Consider the following 18,261-nt stretch of genomic DNA (forward strand, 5'->3'; position numbering starts at 1 on the left):
CTTGACACTCAAAACACTCATACAAAGCCTTGCATATGGGCAAGGTTCATTCATAACAGACTGAAGAAGCTTTCAGATGTGCAGGAGCAGTTAATAGAATAGTTCCATCAAAATTATGCCTTGTTTAATTAATATAATAATTTACCAAATCTCCATCTAGTCCTCAGTGTCTCCTCAAACTCAATAAATTTTTCTTTGAGAAAGTATGTGCCATACAGAAGAGGTCCTGGCAGCTGCTCTCCAGGCTCCCTCATCTGGGATGTGTGATATCCCCACACAGGGATTAGGCTGAGGTGACATCCAGATCAAGTACTCAGCAGTAGGGGAAAAGCTTCACCCTCCCCTTCCTTTTCCATTATTGCTCATGGCTGAAAAGTAGTAAAAGATAGATGAAAACAAACATACGCCTCTCGATCTGATTGCCTCTTCTCCAGTTTAGCCCAATATTGCCACAATCCAGCTCCCTGTACTTTCAAGTCTTCCCCAAACAGCTTGCTTCCTCCCCCAACAATTGCAATCTAGCCTCTCCTTAAAAAACAAAATCCCTCCCCCCAAAAAACCCAACAAAACAAAGCAAAAGAACCTCCACATCAATTAGTTCTTAAAGCTTAATTTAGTTACTAACTTTCCCTATTCTGTTTCTTTCATAACCTGTGTCAGCTTCATGCTAGAGAAGCATTTCTCACGCTGCTGTGAAGTTTTGTAGTAAGGCTCTTCAGCCTGAATTAACTAAAAGTGATTGACCAGATCACAGATTTCAATACTTCCTGGCATAACAGGCAGGGTCTTCTTTTTCTCCAGCCTCCCTTGCTTGGATGAAATGTCATTTGAATCTCTTCTACTGGTCTGCTGTGTTTCTAAAGACTACCAAGTTACTTTGTAAGTGCTTCATTCAGATTTCTTTGTCCTTTTTTGCCAGTAATTACTGCAGAGCCAACAGCCTTGAAAGAGATTATTTAATGTAACACCTCCAGTTGCCCCTGCTCCAGCTGAGGGGTGTTCCAGTCTTTTATTCTTCTTAAGACTGAGGAGCTAAACTATCCAGATGTGCACACAGCTGCACTCCTCTAAAAGCAGGCATGGCAATAAATGAATGAATGTTGTCTTTTGCCAATGCAGTGCCAAGTAGGACCCTTCCTTTCTAAGTTTACTGAGATATCTTTACAGATGAAGGAAGTACTTTGTGCAGGAAGTTAGGAAGACTGAGAACAGGAAGCATAAAGGTGAGCAGGGAATGAATTTGCTGCAAAAGGGAGTAATATGGAAGGAAATGAAACGTCATTGTTATTTCCTTCATTGGGACACTTCCATATATATGTATAAAGGAAAGGCTTCACAAGGGAAACTACTCCAACCCTAAAAGAAATGAAACCACAGTACTTTAAATGTAGAAAAATTACACAGTGGATGCCAGGGAGCTCTGGTTTCAGGAAGATCAGCTACTGGTACCATGGTAATTAAATAGATGGTAGAGTATAGGTGCAGAGATGCCACAGCCATATTCTGCCACAGACTCAGTATTATGTATGCAAATGCTGAAATTAAATGGATGCAGAAAACACACACCTTTTGTCTTCTGTTGTTAGCATGATTTTCTTTTCACATGAAATGCTGGATGAGAGGTCGTAAAAGTAATTTCTTTCCTCCGAAAGAGTCTGTCCAACATTTCTTTAGTGCTCAAACCTTTGAGGTGTCCTAAAAAGTACTGAGCTTTAAATCAAATTATTTGTGTGTGTTCAGATTTTGAGTATTAAAAGTCTAAATTTTATGACATGCCCTACTTTGTAAAAATCCCTATTTCAAAAGAACAAGCTGCACACAGAAAAGTTCAGCAGGTCTACCACTCAAGTCAGGTTTGATTTAAAACACTCATGAAATTCCTCTCCAACAGAAAGTGATATTTAACTGCCACATATAATTGTTAATTTTACATACAATCAACTATATAAAACCTACTCAAAATAAAAAAAAAAAAAAATCAGAGTTTTTCCAGGACCATTCAATTTGATTACACAGACTAAAACTGAAGTGCTTACCCCTGAGGAGCAGGCTGACAAATTTTAACACAGACAAAGGGCTCAGTAGAAGGATGTCAGCTTTAATTTGGAACTTTTTTTAAATCACAGAACCATTAGGTTGGAAAAGAGCTTTAAGATCATTGAGTACAACCATTAGTGCAGCACTGTCAAGTCCACCTCTCAACTGTGTCCCTAAGTGCCACCTCTACACAGATTTTAAATACCTCCAGGGATGGAATGGGATGGATCTTAAAATGTGACCACCCTTTTCCGCTCATACATCTTAAAAAGTAGCATTCAGTGCAGCTTTAGGGTGGCAGAAAGCTTTTCCCTTTTGTAAGAGGAAGCAGTGCAATGCTCAGGGAATGCAGGGAGGTGGGAAGATTCAGTTTGTGGCTGGCCTGGCTGAGCTGCCAGACCCACCTCTGGCAGATGTGCTGACCACCCTACACTGGGTGCTGCCCTCCCTCCTGGAATGAACTCAAGCACTCTTAAAGGACTTGCCTTTCTCTTAATGCAAAACAGGAAAAATTTAAAAATCTCAATATAGGAAAGTAATCTTTCTATTACTCATCTAGAAATCTATTTCTATTAATCATCTAGAAATAGGAAAGTAATTTCCAACAACCACAAGGATATTTCACCTGCAGCCAAAGAGGCCATGCCCCAAACAAGATCTGTCTTGCCGCAATATGTTCACACTCATCACATGTCCTGCAATGGTGCTGTTGTGACCTTTACAACAGAGCTTGAAAACTTCTGTGTTTCCTTACCAGATCTATTGCCCTGTCTATTTTAATGCAAATAATCCTCAGTAAATAAAATAGCATTATTTTCTTTTTTTTGCTGGTGGATGCTTAATACAACAGGTACCATCAAAAGTGGCAGAAGACTCCAGGTAGGGAAAAAATTGCCTCTAAAAAAGGCCTTTTTCATTTCTTGACAAGCAAAAATTACGATATCCAATTTACAATCATTTGTTCTGTTGGGTTTGTTTTTTTTTTTTTGATGGGGGTTTGAAATAGTATTGTCAGATCCCCTTTATTTTTCATTTAATATTCTTCACGGAATATGGTACTTCTCAAACAGGCCAAATTAAACTGATCTTTCCTGGGAGATGATCTGCACAAACCCCTCAGTAGATGAGGGAAAATGACTACTCTTCAGTTTATAGTTACTCTGCTGCACTATAGTAGAACTGTCAGAAAGAAAAAGGTCATCTAGGTTTCTTTATATTGCAAGCCATATCCAAACCACCATTTCATACTTCCTTAAAACAGAAAGACTGAATTTTTGCTTCAATAGGCTTATGGAGTAAGCCATAAGAAATATGGAGTAGAGAAGTCCTACTGTTAGTTTTCTCAAATGACCACAGTCCTAAACTGTTACTGCTTTGGAAAGAAAAATATAACCAAGAATGTATACATTTCCTTGTTTCTTTGACTACATACCACTGTTGCTTTTTCTTATTTTCCCTCTTTGACTCTTCAGAATTATTTCCAATCCAAAACAAGGATTTGCTTGTCAGTGAGAAACTTAATACAATGCTGGGGGTTTTTCACTTAAAATACTTAATTTTGCTGCATTTTTTGATAAAAACGAGGTTTCCTTGATTTTACTTTCAAATAATTTAAGCTTTAAAATTACTAAATACTTTAAAAAATATCACAACCATGATCAAGAGCTGGCCCATAAATCCACAAAGATTAATGCAGAGGGACACACTCACAGAGCCAGCCCCAGAGTACAGTACACCATTTCCTACTCCAGTTCAGGAGACATTGGTTTCTAGCCCTACCCAGATGCTGTCAGGTCAGCTGCAGAAAGTTACTGGTTATTAATCTCCAGGATGCACCAAGAAGTGCAATCAAAGTATCTTCAACATTGGTATTTTCAACAGCTGCTTTGTAAACATGCTGCTCTTGCACTGTACCTGTTTTCATTGAGTCATGTCATGTTTCATAAGATCTAAAAGTTTCAAGTGAGATTTCCAAAAAAATTCAGGTTATGTATTCTTGCCATTTCTCAAAGGCTTCAAGTTTGTTTCTGCAAAATTTTGCTTTCAGTAGTGTTCTCTTTACAAGATCAGTGTCAATGGGCTGTAAATTACTCATGCAGCTGCCAGTTCCATCCCAGAGCCTCAAAACATCATGGCCATGGTAAATCTGAATCCCTGAAGAAGAACACGGCATTATCTTCACCATTCCTACTTGTGCACACAAGAGGAAGAACATTTTCAGGGTTGAATACTGTCACTGCATCAGCATGGCACAGACAAGCAGCAAGGAGAACAGGGAGGTTAGCATTGTGAAATGTAATTTAAAACTAGAATTCCAAAGGGCAGCATAAAGATGAGGCTTAAGGATACCAGATACCATGGAAGGCCCAACCTGAAAATTGCTAAATTATAACAAGACCAACACACATGAAAGGAGGAGTCTCTTCAGCCCCTAGAGACTGATCTGCACTAGCCCCCCCCCCCGCCCAAGACCCATTTACTTCCTTCAAGATCTCAACCAATCCTTTAGAGAAAAACAAGACAGGCATTAGGGAAACAGTTACTTTTGCATCTGTAGTTCTTAGCATGGTAGGATCTGACATTGCTAGCATCCCCTGTTACAGAAGCAAAAACAATTATGTAACTTTGTCTGGAAGGCCCTAGTTTGTAAAACCAAATAAATGCATAACCATAAACAACCTAACAACTAATGCTTGAAGTAATGTCATCAAATACAGACATCAGAGATTCCTGAAGTATCCAAACACTTTCCATAGAACAAAATTACATGTATAAACTGTTGTTCTACTTCATCTTTCTAAGTTTCAGATTTCTCTTCACTGTCACATGTATGTGCAAATGGGATATGTCGTAGAGTAATTATCAGTGGTGCAGTGGGTTGCAAGCAAAGAGCTCTCAAAAGCAGATGGTTTAACTTTTATTCCTTCACAGAATGAGGCAGCATACTTTTCAAGGATCTAAATTGATTGCTCTACAATAGAAAAAAATATGTTTGTTATCTATGTTTTTCAAAGTGCAAAGGCAGCAAGAAGGGGTACGATGGGATTTGGAAAATGGAACACAAATAACTGATTGCACAAATAGTTCTTTCACTCTCCTTTTGTCCCTTTTCTTTTTCCCTGACGTGTGCCAGGGAGCATTTAAAACTAAAGACTGGTTTCTCATGTAAAAGATAGCATATCTTCCTATTCTCCTCACCTCCTCAATCTCCCCAACAGGCTCAGCTTGTACACACAGAGCTCATGGACCCTTCTGATGCAATACTAACTTAGAGGACCCAAAACAAATAGTAATAAAAGAAAGTCAATGAAAACTTCAAGTCTTTTCTAGAGACAGCTCTTTAAAAAGATATATCTCATTAATGACATGCAATATTATCTGTGGAGGAAAAACACAGTAAGGTCTCAGATTCAAAGGTTGTTTAATACTCATGAATATGACCCCAAATGCAAAGAGTCTAGTAACTAAACCCATACATCATTTCATGTGAACAGCTGCCTCCTTTTAGAAAGAAAAAGGAGTTTATGAAACATTCTAAAGCCTATTTTAGCGAGCAATCCCACCATGGAGTCACTGCCAGATGGCTATAATATTTGACAAGCTACAGACAATGTTTTCTCAACATATGTTGTTGTTTTTTATACTGCCTAGTCTTCTCAGTACTGTATGTTATTTTCCCAATAAATACAGGAAACCCCTTTACAAACAGAAAGGCAGTCACAAATGTGACTTCTACTTCATGTACTTGTGATCCACATACACACAATGAAGAGTTGCTAAACATACTTGCTGAAAAACAATCAAACTCTTTAGCAATACTTTCTCAACAGTTTCTCTTTCTTAAAGTACAACAATACAGGTTTTAAATTATTTTTTCTGGTATAATAACACAACCACACTGTTCCATAGATTTTTTTTCACCTAAACAGTTGAAGCTAATCATAAGCATCAGTAAAATCTTCTAACACAATATATGAAATCATACTCCTTTCAGTCAGAGCAAAACCACTCATCTGTGAGAACATATACATGTACTCCATGTTGAATTACTTAGACAAATAAAACCAATCTCCTGCCAAAATTCTATTATATGGCACATGTACTGGCAATTCCTTTCAGCAGCTCTCTGATCTCCAACTCCAAAAAGCAGTTAAGACTCAACAATATGCAAGCAATAGCACTGAGCTTTAAAAGGCAAGATTTTAAAAGTGTTCAGAAAACAAGATGCTGTAAGGAAATATTTACACACACATACAGAGGCCATGTTTAGACTTGTAAATACCAACCTTTTTTGTAGTTTTGTCCAAAATCCAAAACATGTTGCACATCTCCTCTAATTAGGTATTTTATGCAAAAACAGCATAAATGACAGGGCATTTGAGAAACTCGTGTATCAAAAGGTCCAAGTGTGCATGTTAAACTCTCCTCAAATGCAGTACAATTGACAGGCTTAGTGCAGTGCATTTAGATTTTGCAGTGAACTTGTTACCAAGGAAACCAGCAGCTGCAGGTGTTTTCCCATACACCAGGGAATGAAAATTCAGCAGTGAGCTTATCTACTTAGTATTTTAGTCACACATTTTTGGTCTCAATAACAAACTATTTCTCAAACTCTGTTAGAAGACCAGACTGCATTAAAAAATAATTTAAAAACTTTCCCCTACACATGACCTTACTGAACAGTAAACAGCAACTTTAAATGTTTTCTTCTTTCTTCTCCTCCTCTCCAAAAGTGCCCTACCTCCCTTGCTTTGTCTCCTTCAATAGAAGTGTGCAAAACCCACCCTCTGCATTGGGTTTTCATCCCAAAAAGTGCTCCAACAGCTTGGCAAGGCTCCAGCTCCCAAGAAACAATGCTGACTTGGGAAAGGCTACAGGAATGCCTATTCCAGTCATACAGCATGGCTTTGCAAAATTGCACCATGCTACAGAGATATCATCATGATTGGTATGATTCACACTTCTTGGGATGAGGATAAAAATACAGAAACTTAGTAAAACCATAACGGGGATGCAAGGTACAAAATCCACTTTCAATGCAGCTCTTCCACAGGACATTAAATCAGTAACACACAATGCTTACTTCTCATTTATGATACAGATTGGAAGGCCAATATAGAAATTAAAATACAGGCACTACATTTGTTTTTTGAGTAGCCTCTTTTCTCTGAATAAGATACTGGAATATTTATAAATCTTCAGAGTTCCTAAAGCATTTTTCTACTTGTACTCTTTCAGTGTTACTGAATCAACAGCAACATCTACTGGGCACAGAAAGGCAAGATTCAATTTCTTGAAGGAGATTAAAGGGCCAGGTACAGGAGCATAAAATACTTACAGTATCTATTTCTGGATACTTTGGCATCACTTTGGCAGTCACTGTGAAACTAGAAATGAGCAATACTTTTAAATATGCATTTGCTTTCTCCTCAGAAGGAAAACAAACCAAACAGAAAAGTGGACAGAAGGACAGCACTGACTCCTGGCTGCCTTTGGAGACATCATATTACATAATGACATATATATGACAAATAACATGTCACAGTTAGGAATATTAGATACACTGGGCTAACAGAACCAGTTGACAAGAATTCTGCCAGTAAAAGTATTCAAATATTCTTCAAGTTCATGCATGGGAGAGTTTTATTATGAAACCTTTTTGCTCTTTAAATCTATTTTCTCACTTTGTTTAACAATTACACAGATTTGCAAAATAAATAAGTAAATAAAGAAAACCCCATCAAACTGATTCCAACCAGCAATGACTAAAAACCAACCAGATCAGACCAAGCAGAAGTTCTTCAAAACTTCACAAAGAACAAGATGAACACATATGAACCTAATAAATGCTCAGAACAAGGATTCCAAAGAAGTTTGCCCTAATAACACCCAGTATTTGCCTTTCATAATAGAACCTACTGGGGGCTAAACTCCCTAACTTGAACATAATACCTGGAGCCTTGTGAGAGGAGCACAGGACAATCCATATTTCTGCCACGCTCACCTAAGCAATCCAAAGAAAATGGCAATGGGACAAGCTCAGCTACATCCTCGTTGGTGCCCTTCTGCAGGGACTGGTGTCTCACCTGCCTGCTGAAAGGCACACACCAATCAGAGCTCAGCCCTTGCCCGGATTTTGACATCTACACAATTCCCTCTTTTAAAATGCAATCAGATGAGAACAGGATCTCTGCCCCAAGCACTCACCATGCACCACAAAACAAGTGATTATTTATTAGAAGTGTAAGTGCTACTGGAAACAGAGAAACTCAAGACTTTACTTGGTGGGGCCACAGTCAGCAGCAAACCAAATTTCCCCTTGCTACCACCCCCTCTAGTCTAGTGACTCTCCAATTCTTCATTACAGTGCCTTCACCCAGGAAGAGCAGTCAGACTGAGCATCCACACAGATTTCCAGGCTGAGGAGGAAAGTGGAGAGGACTCCAGTTTCTACTCACTTTGCTGTGGGGTATGTCAGGAACCCCAACACCATTGTACCCCTTCTGCAGGAAGCTGACTGCACTGCCATTTGAGAAACCAAACAAGGTGTGTGCAGGGCACATGAAGCAGCTCAAGAACACCACACACACCAAGCTGCAGACAGCCTCCTCAGGAATGACAGGAGCTCTGTGTTGCAGCACATATTGCAGTTGTGAGAGCCACAATACACAGAGTATCATCAAACAATTTCAGATGGCTTTAACCCATACAGAGTAACACCATACCACATCAGAAGGCTGCAAGCATCTGCCCTTCTTATCCTTTAGCCCAGCCTTTTATACCCTCATGTTGATGCAGTGCACCTGTGTGCCCTCTGCTCCCTTTGGTGGTTGGTCAGTGCCCCTGGCCCTCCCTGGCTCATTGCTGTCAATGCTGCTCACCTGCTGCTCACAGCTGTGGCCCGTTGGGGATGGGGCTCAGCCACAGCCCCACTCCCAATTACCACAAACTGTGTGCCTACAGCTCTGGGCAAAGGTAAGAGAAGCCGTGATGAGGCAGCTCAGTCCTCATCAGAAAAACTGCTGAAGGAATTACCCCCTCTCAGATTTTGAACACCTGAATGCTACTGAAGTGCCCCAAACATTGGCACTGTTCTCCCACATGCTGCTGGGGAGCTTCTTCCTTTCCAGTGCAGAGAACAAAAGTCCAGCAGTGCTGCTGGAACCCCACCAGTTGGTAAAACAGGAAAACCCAATTGCTCCATTTGGAGCTGGCTGCACGCACAGATGTCATTTTGGTACCTCCTGTAATCTCACTGATAGCCTCCCTATGTAAACATGTTTTGCAACAGTAAAAAGGGCAGGCACAGGCCCTTTTCTGTGCAATGAGGGATGCCCAGGTACACAATACACCACATGACACCATTGCTCTGCACTGAAACCACACAGAGGCACAGTACAGCACACCAACAGCAAATCTCAATACACAGTATGGTTAGAGAACATACAGTCTGAGTCCTACAAGGAGGTGTTTCTCAAAAGAAGCAATAATAGGGAAGGGGGAAAAGAACAAAAGCAAACATGTGTAATGTGGCATTTTTTTTCCATATTTTTCCCCCTACTCCTCTGACTGCAAGCCCTGTCTGTGGAAAAAAGCAACTGCTAGTAATTCACCTAGAAAAAAATCTGTCCACAACACAAAGAATGCTAGTGAAGAGGATTTCAGGCAGCATAAGAGAGCTGCTTCTAGACCCACCAGCCTTGTTTCAATTGGGTTTTTTGGCAATTCCTAACAGCATTACAAAAGTCCCCAGTACCTTCTTTGCATGTGTTTGGCCTCATGTGTGTATCCACACACCCTCCTGGAAACAGAAGCTGCTGGCAAGACTGCCTGGCTTTCAAGGACTTGCTCCCTTCTTCAAAGAAACCTCAGCAGAAGCACCACTAATGTGTTCTCCCCAAAACCTTCACCTTTGGACAGGTTTCCTGGGCAGCAGTTAATCCCAGATGCCTTATTTTTCACTGAATCTGTCATTTTCAGTGTAGCTCCAAGACGATTTTCAGATGGAAGTTACACATGTTGCAGGGATACCACAAAGCCTTCCCCTCCTTTCTCCACACACTCAGTAAATAATTACATTTCCCCAGGTAAGTCCTGGCAAAACAGACTTGCACAAATTCGACAGCAGGAAATTTTCACTGACAGACTCCAGATACACATCAAATTTATTTTCCTCTTCTCTGTATAGTTGTTTAGCAATGCCAGTGGAAAACATATTAGTGTGATCAATAATTAGATAAGATGACATTTGAAGACTACAATAATCTAATTATGTACAACAAATAATTTTAAAGAATCACAATTTTTCTAATGCCCCCTATGATCAAGAAATAGGCTTAAACAGATATAAGCTGAGCTGAGAAAATATAACTTCTCACTGAACAACTTTAATTGCTTCCAGCTATAGCAAAAAGCAAAACTAGTGTTGAAAAGAAACTTCAATATTGGATTTCATTATTCTCAGCTCTTTCTCTTACCAAAGTTCCCTTCTCCCATGCAATGAGGGCTTGACTTCCTAAATGCTGAGAGTGCACTGATTAGCCCCAGAAAATCTGTGCATTTGCATAAAACAGCCCTGAGTAATTCCTCAGTGCCAGAGGCAACAACTGAACCAACATTTAATCTGGGTATTGGCTAGAACTGAGGCAAAGCAATTTATTTCCATGACAAACGGTCCAGCACAAACAGTCCAGCTGGAAGCCAGTGAGGCTCTGTAACCCCACATTTTCCCTACAGATACGTAGATGACACTGATATGATTTTAAGGCAGCATGTGAGACCTTGTCAGATGGTTCCTACTGCACCTATCCAAGACCTAACATCTACATTCACAACTTCTCCATCTTCTCAAGGAGCAAATGCCAAAACCAGCAAGCAGCCTGCCCTTACAGAATAAGTCAGTTTCGAATATAGAGTTTGGGGGGTTTTTTTCTGTTTATTTATTATAATCAAGCAGATTTACAAAGATATCAGCTGCCTACAGATGCAGGAAAGTGGAATTTACAGAATGCCTAAGCAGGTCAGACATGTAACCCCTCTTGAATTTCAATTATGCTGCTGCTTAGACACTTTTCTAATTTCTTTGGAGCCACCTGAGGCACCAAAAGCACAAAGGTACTCACTCATGTCAGGGACTAAACAGAATTGACAAAGCTTTCCTGCTTTAGCTTCAGCAAGCATCTATTGCTTCATCCTGCACTAAGAATATCTGAAAAGCAAAGCATAATTTAAATAAAAAGAGAAAGATTCACTACATTCAGATGCATCACAAAAGCTAGGAATTTTCTCAATAAACTAAATGTTACTGCTTTCCCTTCTGATTAAATGGCTATAGATTTTAAATAGATTATAAACCAAAGAACACCTATAACTTGTGTTTGTGACATCTCTGAAATATTTCTCAACAGAGTTCAAAGAACTTTGAAGAAAGAATTAAATATGCCTTTGATAAAAGCTAAGAGCAATTTCAGGCAGGACCATTTCCCGAAAATGTTTTTTTTTTCAGCAAGCAGCAGCTGAACTGAAAATCCATCAAGTGTGGCACTTAATTACAAAGACAGAGACAGACAGACAGATAGATGCACAAATACACACACACAGAATTTTATTCCTGACATTGCCAAACTACCTCTGCATAGCTCATTTTTAACTGGCAATGCCAGTTTTTACACTATTGAAGCTTTTCTGCTCTAACTTCCTGTACTGAACAAGAAGTTATTTTTATATATTCCATATCTGCTGTAATTCCCAGGAAATAGGGAATTACAGTAAGATGTTTAATATTAATTTCATTTAAGAGGGTGGTTAACTTGTACAGCTTAGAAGTCTTAAGACGAAAATCCTGACAAGACTCCTACTGATTTTAATCAGACTGGATTTCACTGCTCTATTCCTCAGAGCAGCAACACGACACAGAAGAGGTTTACCACGCAAAGGCTTTCTTTTCCATGTTGTTAGACAGATTATTCCAATTAGTTTTAAACGTGTCTCATTTTGAGGAGTAAAGCTCATAAGAATTTGCCAAATTCCCTCAGTTGAAACTCAGTTTTAATAAAAAGCAGCTCTTTGAGCTAACACATAAAAACACTGGCTCACAAACACATGCTGAGATTGGTACCAGTCCTACAGCAGCCAGCCAGGGAACACACTTGTAAAGACATTTATAGGCAAATAGTCTGCACCAATGGGAAATGCTAACCCTGCACACATAATATTTTCTGTATCTTACTTGAGTATGTACTTCACACCAATCAAAACACTAGTACCAAACAGAAAGCTCTACATGATTTTCTTATAAGCTCCACAGCAAAACACAACCAGTCTTTAAAGGGCAACCCACTGATACCAAGGAGATGAAGAAAAGTGCACTGCAAAACAAATAGCCTTTTCTGCCAAAAAACTGTGTTGAGCTCAGATATGTGTTCTTAAAAAAAGAAAACAAATCCCAGGTTCCCCCTCCTTGAGCATTGTGACAGATGCCACCAGGGACAACAATAGCTCCCAGCTACGTGCTGGACCTGTATCGCTAAGTGGCTTGTGTATTATGGCTTAGAGACTCCTGCCCTAGTTGGCTTGTATTTAAAGGTAAAAAAGGTCATGGGCTATTTAGCACCTGCACAACTGAAAAGCAGACTGAGGCTGAGGAGTCTGTAATGGCATCTGCATTTCACAGAAGATGTACCAATGTTAATGAAAGTACATTGGTGTCACACTCATGAAACAAAGTGATCTTGTAGATGCCTCTGGAATTCTAACAAAGAGGAAATCTTCAATTGCCTCACGTATCTTGGTGTTGACACTATTTTTTTTGTGTATGCAAACAACCTCATAGAAAATACTCAGTATGATATTCATAGCCTCATTTTTCACATGTATCTTCTAGCTGTACCAATCTAGTTTATAAGTTATCCCCCGCAAAGAAAGTTTTTCATAAAGTTGTTAGTGGAAGCATACTGCAATGTACACAACTCTGCTACTTAAAATTAAACTTCTGGTAAGGCATCAAATCTGATAAAGCTTCATGGAGAATATAAAACAACTCCAAGAATCAAGGACCTTTCTACATATATTGCATAAATTAAAGACTTCTCCCCAAAAATGCAATGACACTCTTCTAGCTACCAATAAAAGCAGCTTCTAAGAGATAGATTACAGTTTCTTCATTGTAAATTAAGATTTTTAAAGGTTGCCTTTGTACACTATCAAGGAATAGAAAGGACTCAATAGAAACAGCATTAACCACTGTTTTTCTGAAGTCACTTAATTTGAAACAGTATAGTTATTGTAACAATGAATACCCACAATGTTTCCCTTGCACATTATTTTTGAAATCTTGTATTTACACAGTTCTGACTAGTGGAAGCAAAGGGCTAATACATGTAGCTGAAGTTATACTAGGGGTTCTGAGTATAACTGAAGTTACCAGACATACAAGTGTTTAAGAGAAATGCTGTTTTTTCCCCTCTTCTGATGCAGGTGATGAGTCATCAGCGATCTTGATAATGTAACCTGCACATCCTGTGCCTGTCATGTCTCAGATGTATATAATTCAGTTAAAGCTGTTACCTTCAGGAATGCCACTGAGAAGTACCTAAAAGGTGTTTATGTATGGAAAACAATGCAATTTAACATTTTGAGATGATCCCACGCATATTTCTTTCAAAGAGCATGAGTGCAACAGACGAGCATTTCAAGTGCCTGTGAGTGCAACAGCTGATTTTGTGCTTTGCAGCACTGCTACAAGGGTTGGAATTGGCACATCACAGTCATTTTGCTGTCTTTTCAGCTGCCTTGTGATTTCAGGTGCAAAAATGTCAACAATCAGGTAAATTGATAAAATGACACACATTTTGTAATTTAAAATAATTTAAAAATATTTTCCTACACCTTAAGTATGTCATCTTAGGTAGGCTTGGATTAAGGAGACTTCAGACTGCAGTCAGTTATTACCTGCATTCTTGGATTCTTCAAAACCTGGGCAGAGTCATGATAGTCCCTTTACTTTTGTAAAAGCTTTGACTGTAGCACCCTCATGGCTATTTGCTACTACTTCAGCAACTACAGCTCCTAAGATCACCAGAAGTTTCCTCTGCTGCATCATGGCAGGAGGCTAAAAACCCCTGCAAGAAAAGATTATATTCCAAACAGACCTGAACTGAACAGGGAAAAAAAAAATCCAAACAAATAAAAGGTGTCAACCATTTGAAGGGAGAGAGAAAATAAATAACAATTGCTGTATGTAAATAGGCCTCCATGCACATCACTCCTCAATCCAATGCCACACAGGTAGAACAACATAACAGGCACTGAGAAAATACAGAAATACTAAATTCTAATTTTTTTATGATTATTAGTAAAGACTCATTATTGCCTTCCATGCCTCCATTCATTTCCAGTATCTTTCCATTTTTCAGGCTGTGCTGAAGACAGGAGAAGGAAGGCTGAATTACACACAGCATTTGAATTGAGGCAAGAGTGCACACAAGTTGGTCTGATGCTATGAGGTTCCCATCTCAACTTGTGCTCTGCCCCAAGCTGAATTTTGCATGCTGGTTCATATATCACTTTCAAGCTCAACTCTTAAAGCTTTCAAGATGCAGTATCTTCTCTCTGTGTGTGTACTCACAGACACAATGAAGACCTGATATTAATTATAACTTCTAGGAGGACACTGCAGTAAAAATATTGCTGTTAATAAAGTATCAACAGCACAGCAGATGAGTTCCTGGGGAGGGAGAGGGAATTAAAACTTCAGCAACAGCAACATATGGTTTAAATAAAAGCACAAAGATGCTCTCCATCATACAGTATTATTAGTCTGCATGGGAGACTAACACCCCTCACATTTGCTTTCAGAAGTCAAAAATAACAAGAGAGAAGACTCCAACATTATCTTCCATGGCAGCATCTCTCTTTCCCATGAGAAGACTCTAAGGATTAGTTTCACAGAACAAAGCACTATGGCTCCCTTCACCAATAGAAAAACTACCTCCTTGTTTTCTTGAAATACATATTTGAGTAAGTATTAAAATAGAGTAAAACATCTTCTCATTTTAAATGTTTACCACATTACCTCTTTTCAGACCAGACTCTTTTTAGCAGTCCCTTGATAAAGTTAGAAAATCTCAAGATGAAAATTGCATGAATTAAGAGCAATGATCTGTTAAAAATCAAACCCCATTAAAATATCCACAAACAATGATTCAGTCAATCCTCAATACTAGCAACAACAGTATTAAACATGGCACAGAAAACCTTTCATACTTCATTTACTACAGTTTATGAACTTTAGCAGAAAATTATCTACCACTAAGTTTCTCTTGTAGAGTCTGCCTGTTTCTGGGAAAGCTCCTTTCCCAATCTACACACTGCTGTCTTCAAGTCAAAAGACAACAAACATACCTTTTTTTGAACTACATCCCACTTTTTCCAGGGATAAAGAGTATCATCATGTGCTTTGCAGTTTCAATTACTGGCTTGCAATTCAGCTGTCAGGCCAGACATGGATGAATCCCCAATGAAAGATCTGCTACTTCTCAGGCCAGGAAACTTAGTTCAGAACTTTTTCCACTAAACCTCATGTCCCTTTTACATACACTGCAGTGATAGAAGGGCAGCAGCCACAGCTAAAAGATGAAATTAGCATAGTCAAGTATGTGCAGGCTAATATAGGCAACCTCATGCCTATGAAGTACAGCTCTAAATTCAGCTCCTGGTCTGCCTTCACTGCTTTCATTTTAACCCCTGCAGTTTACTAAGCTTCCCTTGTTGATAAAGCAGTCAAGAACTGATTCACTGACACTTCAGCAGAGACTAAACATGCAACTTTGAACCCAACACAGCTCTCCCCTGTATTTCTGGGGAGGGGAAGAAGCAATTTCCCATTTGTTGAAACCCTGCAGATGACACAATAGAGAACCATCTTTCCTACCTGTCTTCCTACTCCAGGGCTGCCTTCCCAGGACTTCTTTGTTTCTTCTTCTACCACAGAAGCACAGTGCTGTAAGCCTGGCTTAAATCACTGAGATGGAATCAAGTACACCCAGCTCACCTCCAGCACTGGCTTGTTTCACTAGAGGCTTCATTAGGAACAAGCTAGAGACTGCACAAATTCTTTAACTAGTCTGTTTAACAACTGCCCCAATTAGGTCTCAATCTTCTCTGCAGGAATCAAGTTCACTTTTTCTTGCTCCTATTCTAATGGTTAGGGACAACAAGAAAATTGAAACAAGTAAATATTCACCTTCCATAAGCAGCATGGATCTCTGCTAGAAAGTCAGAATATGTGTGATTTCCCTTCAGTTTTCTCTTGTAGTCTAGATACACACACCTTATTTCCACAGAAATCATATCTGATCAACCCTGACATCATCCTCTGGAATTACTGCAGGGTTTTTTGCATCTTTCCTTGTTGCCTTCAAAAGAAACCTCCTTCTAGCTGAGACATCACTGGTACAAAAGCAGAATGATTACTCTAATCACTGCTTCCTGTTAAGTCAGAGCAGACTATGAATCATTCTGCAGTAACAACATCATTAGTTCATTCCAGCTAGGACAAAGGAGTCATATCCTGTTTTATAATTGTGCATTTAATGCAAAACTGTATTTTAGTGAATTCCACCTTTCCAGTTTTGGAACATCTTTCCAGCTTAAAGAGGTTTGCATAAATATATTTAGGTATTTAATTACCTAATTAATTTAATTACATAGGAGGCTTTATAAAAACATTTTTCAAAATGAAATGAAGATGTGTTAATAAAGACCAAATGCCATCAGATGCAATTGCTAATCAAATTATAAAATTTCTGTCCATCTGCACTAGTACCATGGAAAAGCTTCTATTCATACATGAACTATGTGACAATGTCCTGCATGGGTAAATATAAGATCAGATGGTACAGTAAAAAAAAAGATATGCTCAATCCCAGAAACCATAAACTAGCACTCAATACAGTTTTCTGCTTATGGCCCACAGCAACAGAAGTACTGTGATATGGTGCAGAGGTATTTTTTACTTGCTTCTCAGCAGTTTCTCAAAACTATGATTTTAAAACTATAGGATGGTGCACAAATACCAAGTCCTTCCTACAGAAGGTAGGTCAGGTTTCTCTGGGATGGCTATTTTTTGCTAAACAATTAATTCACTGAATGATTTTAATTCCTTATAAGAAGCATCAGTCCTCCCAAGTGCAGGTTTTCACTGGCTGCTATTAAACATTTGTTTTCGTGGTGACATCAGCCCCCTCCAGTGAATGCTCAGCTATTCCTTTTCCTGGGCTCCCTGTCCTACTCTCATTGCTAGAGATGAGACACAAATGCTAAAATTCTTGAAGACATCTGTCCTCTTCTTAACAGTCTGGCAGCCAGCCCGCCAGTTTCAAAATATGCCATATTTTTCTCACCTGCCATGATTTCTGTCACCTCCTGCTTATCTTGCACAAGCTGTATGGTATCTGACACCACAACCTGATGGCTGGTATCTTCTTCTTTCTCTTCATTAGGCTGGTTGGCTGTTGCAAAACAGTTGCAGCTTCCAGTTTCTTTGCACAGAAGCAGGGTCCGATACCAGTAGTCAGACATGAAAACTCCGTGAGCTGATTTCTGAAATACAACAAGAAACAGAAAATTGTTTTCTGCAAAACATAAGGAAAAATCTAGCTACTTGAAAGAAGGGGCTCAAATGCTAAGGATAACAATTGCATACAAATTATCATATCTTTGATTTGAAGAAAAAATACACTGTTTACAATAGTCTTCCATGGTATAGTACCCAAAGTAAAAAGCTTGAGTTCCCTGTAATCTCTCAAAATGCTTATATCAAAGGTCAGGAAGCTAACATAAAAAAACCCCACAAAAACCCTGCATACAAGTATCAAATCACATGTGATCTGCATAAAAGCAAAAAAAAATCATTATTTCTCTGTATTTTTCACAGAACAAGTCAATATTTATCTTAAAAGCCAAGTTTATCTAAAGCCAAGTTTAACTAGGTGAAAGAACACACCAGAACATGGGTTGTCAAAATGTGAAAGAAAAAAAATAATGACAAAAGAGGACAAGATACTACAATTGGCATTATATGGGAGGCTGAAAATACAGTTCAAAATTTTCATAAACAAATTAACTGAATGAAACCTTGCCACTTGAAATCCGGCAAGAAGACCAGCTTTGGTTTCTGACACAGCACCCAGGTCCTTCACTGCTGCCCTCTTCCTGAGCAGAAGG

The 18,261-nt window shown here is 39.0% G+C and overlaps 1 protein-coding gene across 5 annotated transcripts in view; it reads right to left on the bottom strand.

Moving 5' to 3' along the window:
- MCF2L (MCF.2 cell line derived transforming sequence like) overlaps positions 1–17,637 on the bottom strand; it is a 146,832-nt gene extending 129,195 nt beyond the window's left edge. For 3 of the 5 annotated variants that reach the window (XM_063149931.1, XM_063149928.1, XM_063149939.1), the window contains exon 1: positions 17,439–17,637. In XM_063149931.1, coding sequence (XP_063006001.1) covers positions 17,439–17,616 — 178 coding nt within the window. In that variant the 5' untranslated portion in view covers positions 17,617–17,637. Of the gene's footprint in view, positions 1–6,323; positions 6,460–17,438 lie in introns of those variants that run through there. The other 2 variants (XM_063149940.1, XM_063149932.1) reach the window with 2 other exon arrangements.
- Between the last annotated feature and the right edge of the window lie 624 nt (positions 17,638–18,261).

Source organism: Melospiza melodia, chromosome 2 (genome assembly GCF_035770615.1).
Source record: "Melospiza melodia melodia isolate bMelMel2 chromosome 2, bMelMel2.pri, whole genome shotgun sequence".
NCBI classification, from domain to species: Eukaryota; Metazoa; Chordata; class Aves; order Passeriformes; family Passerellidae; genus Melospiza; species Melospiza melodia.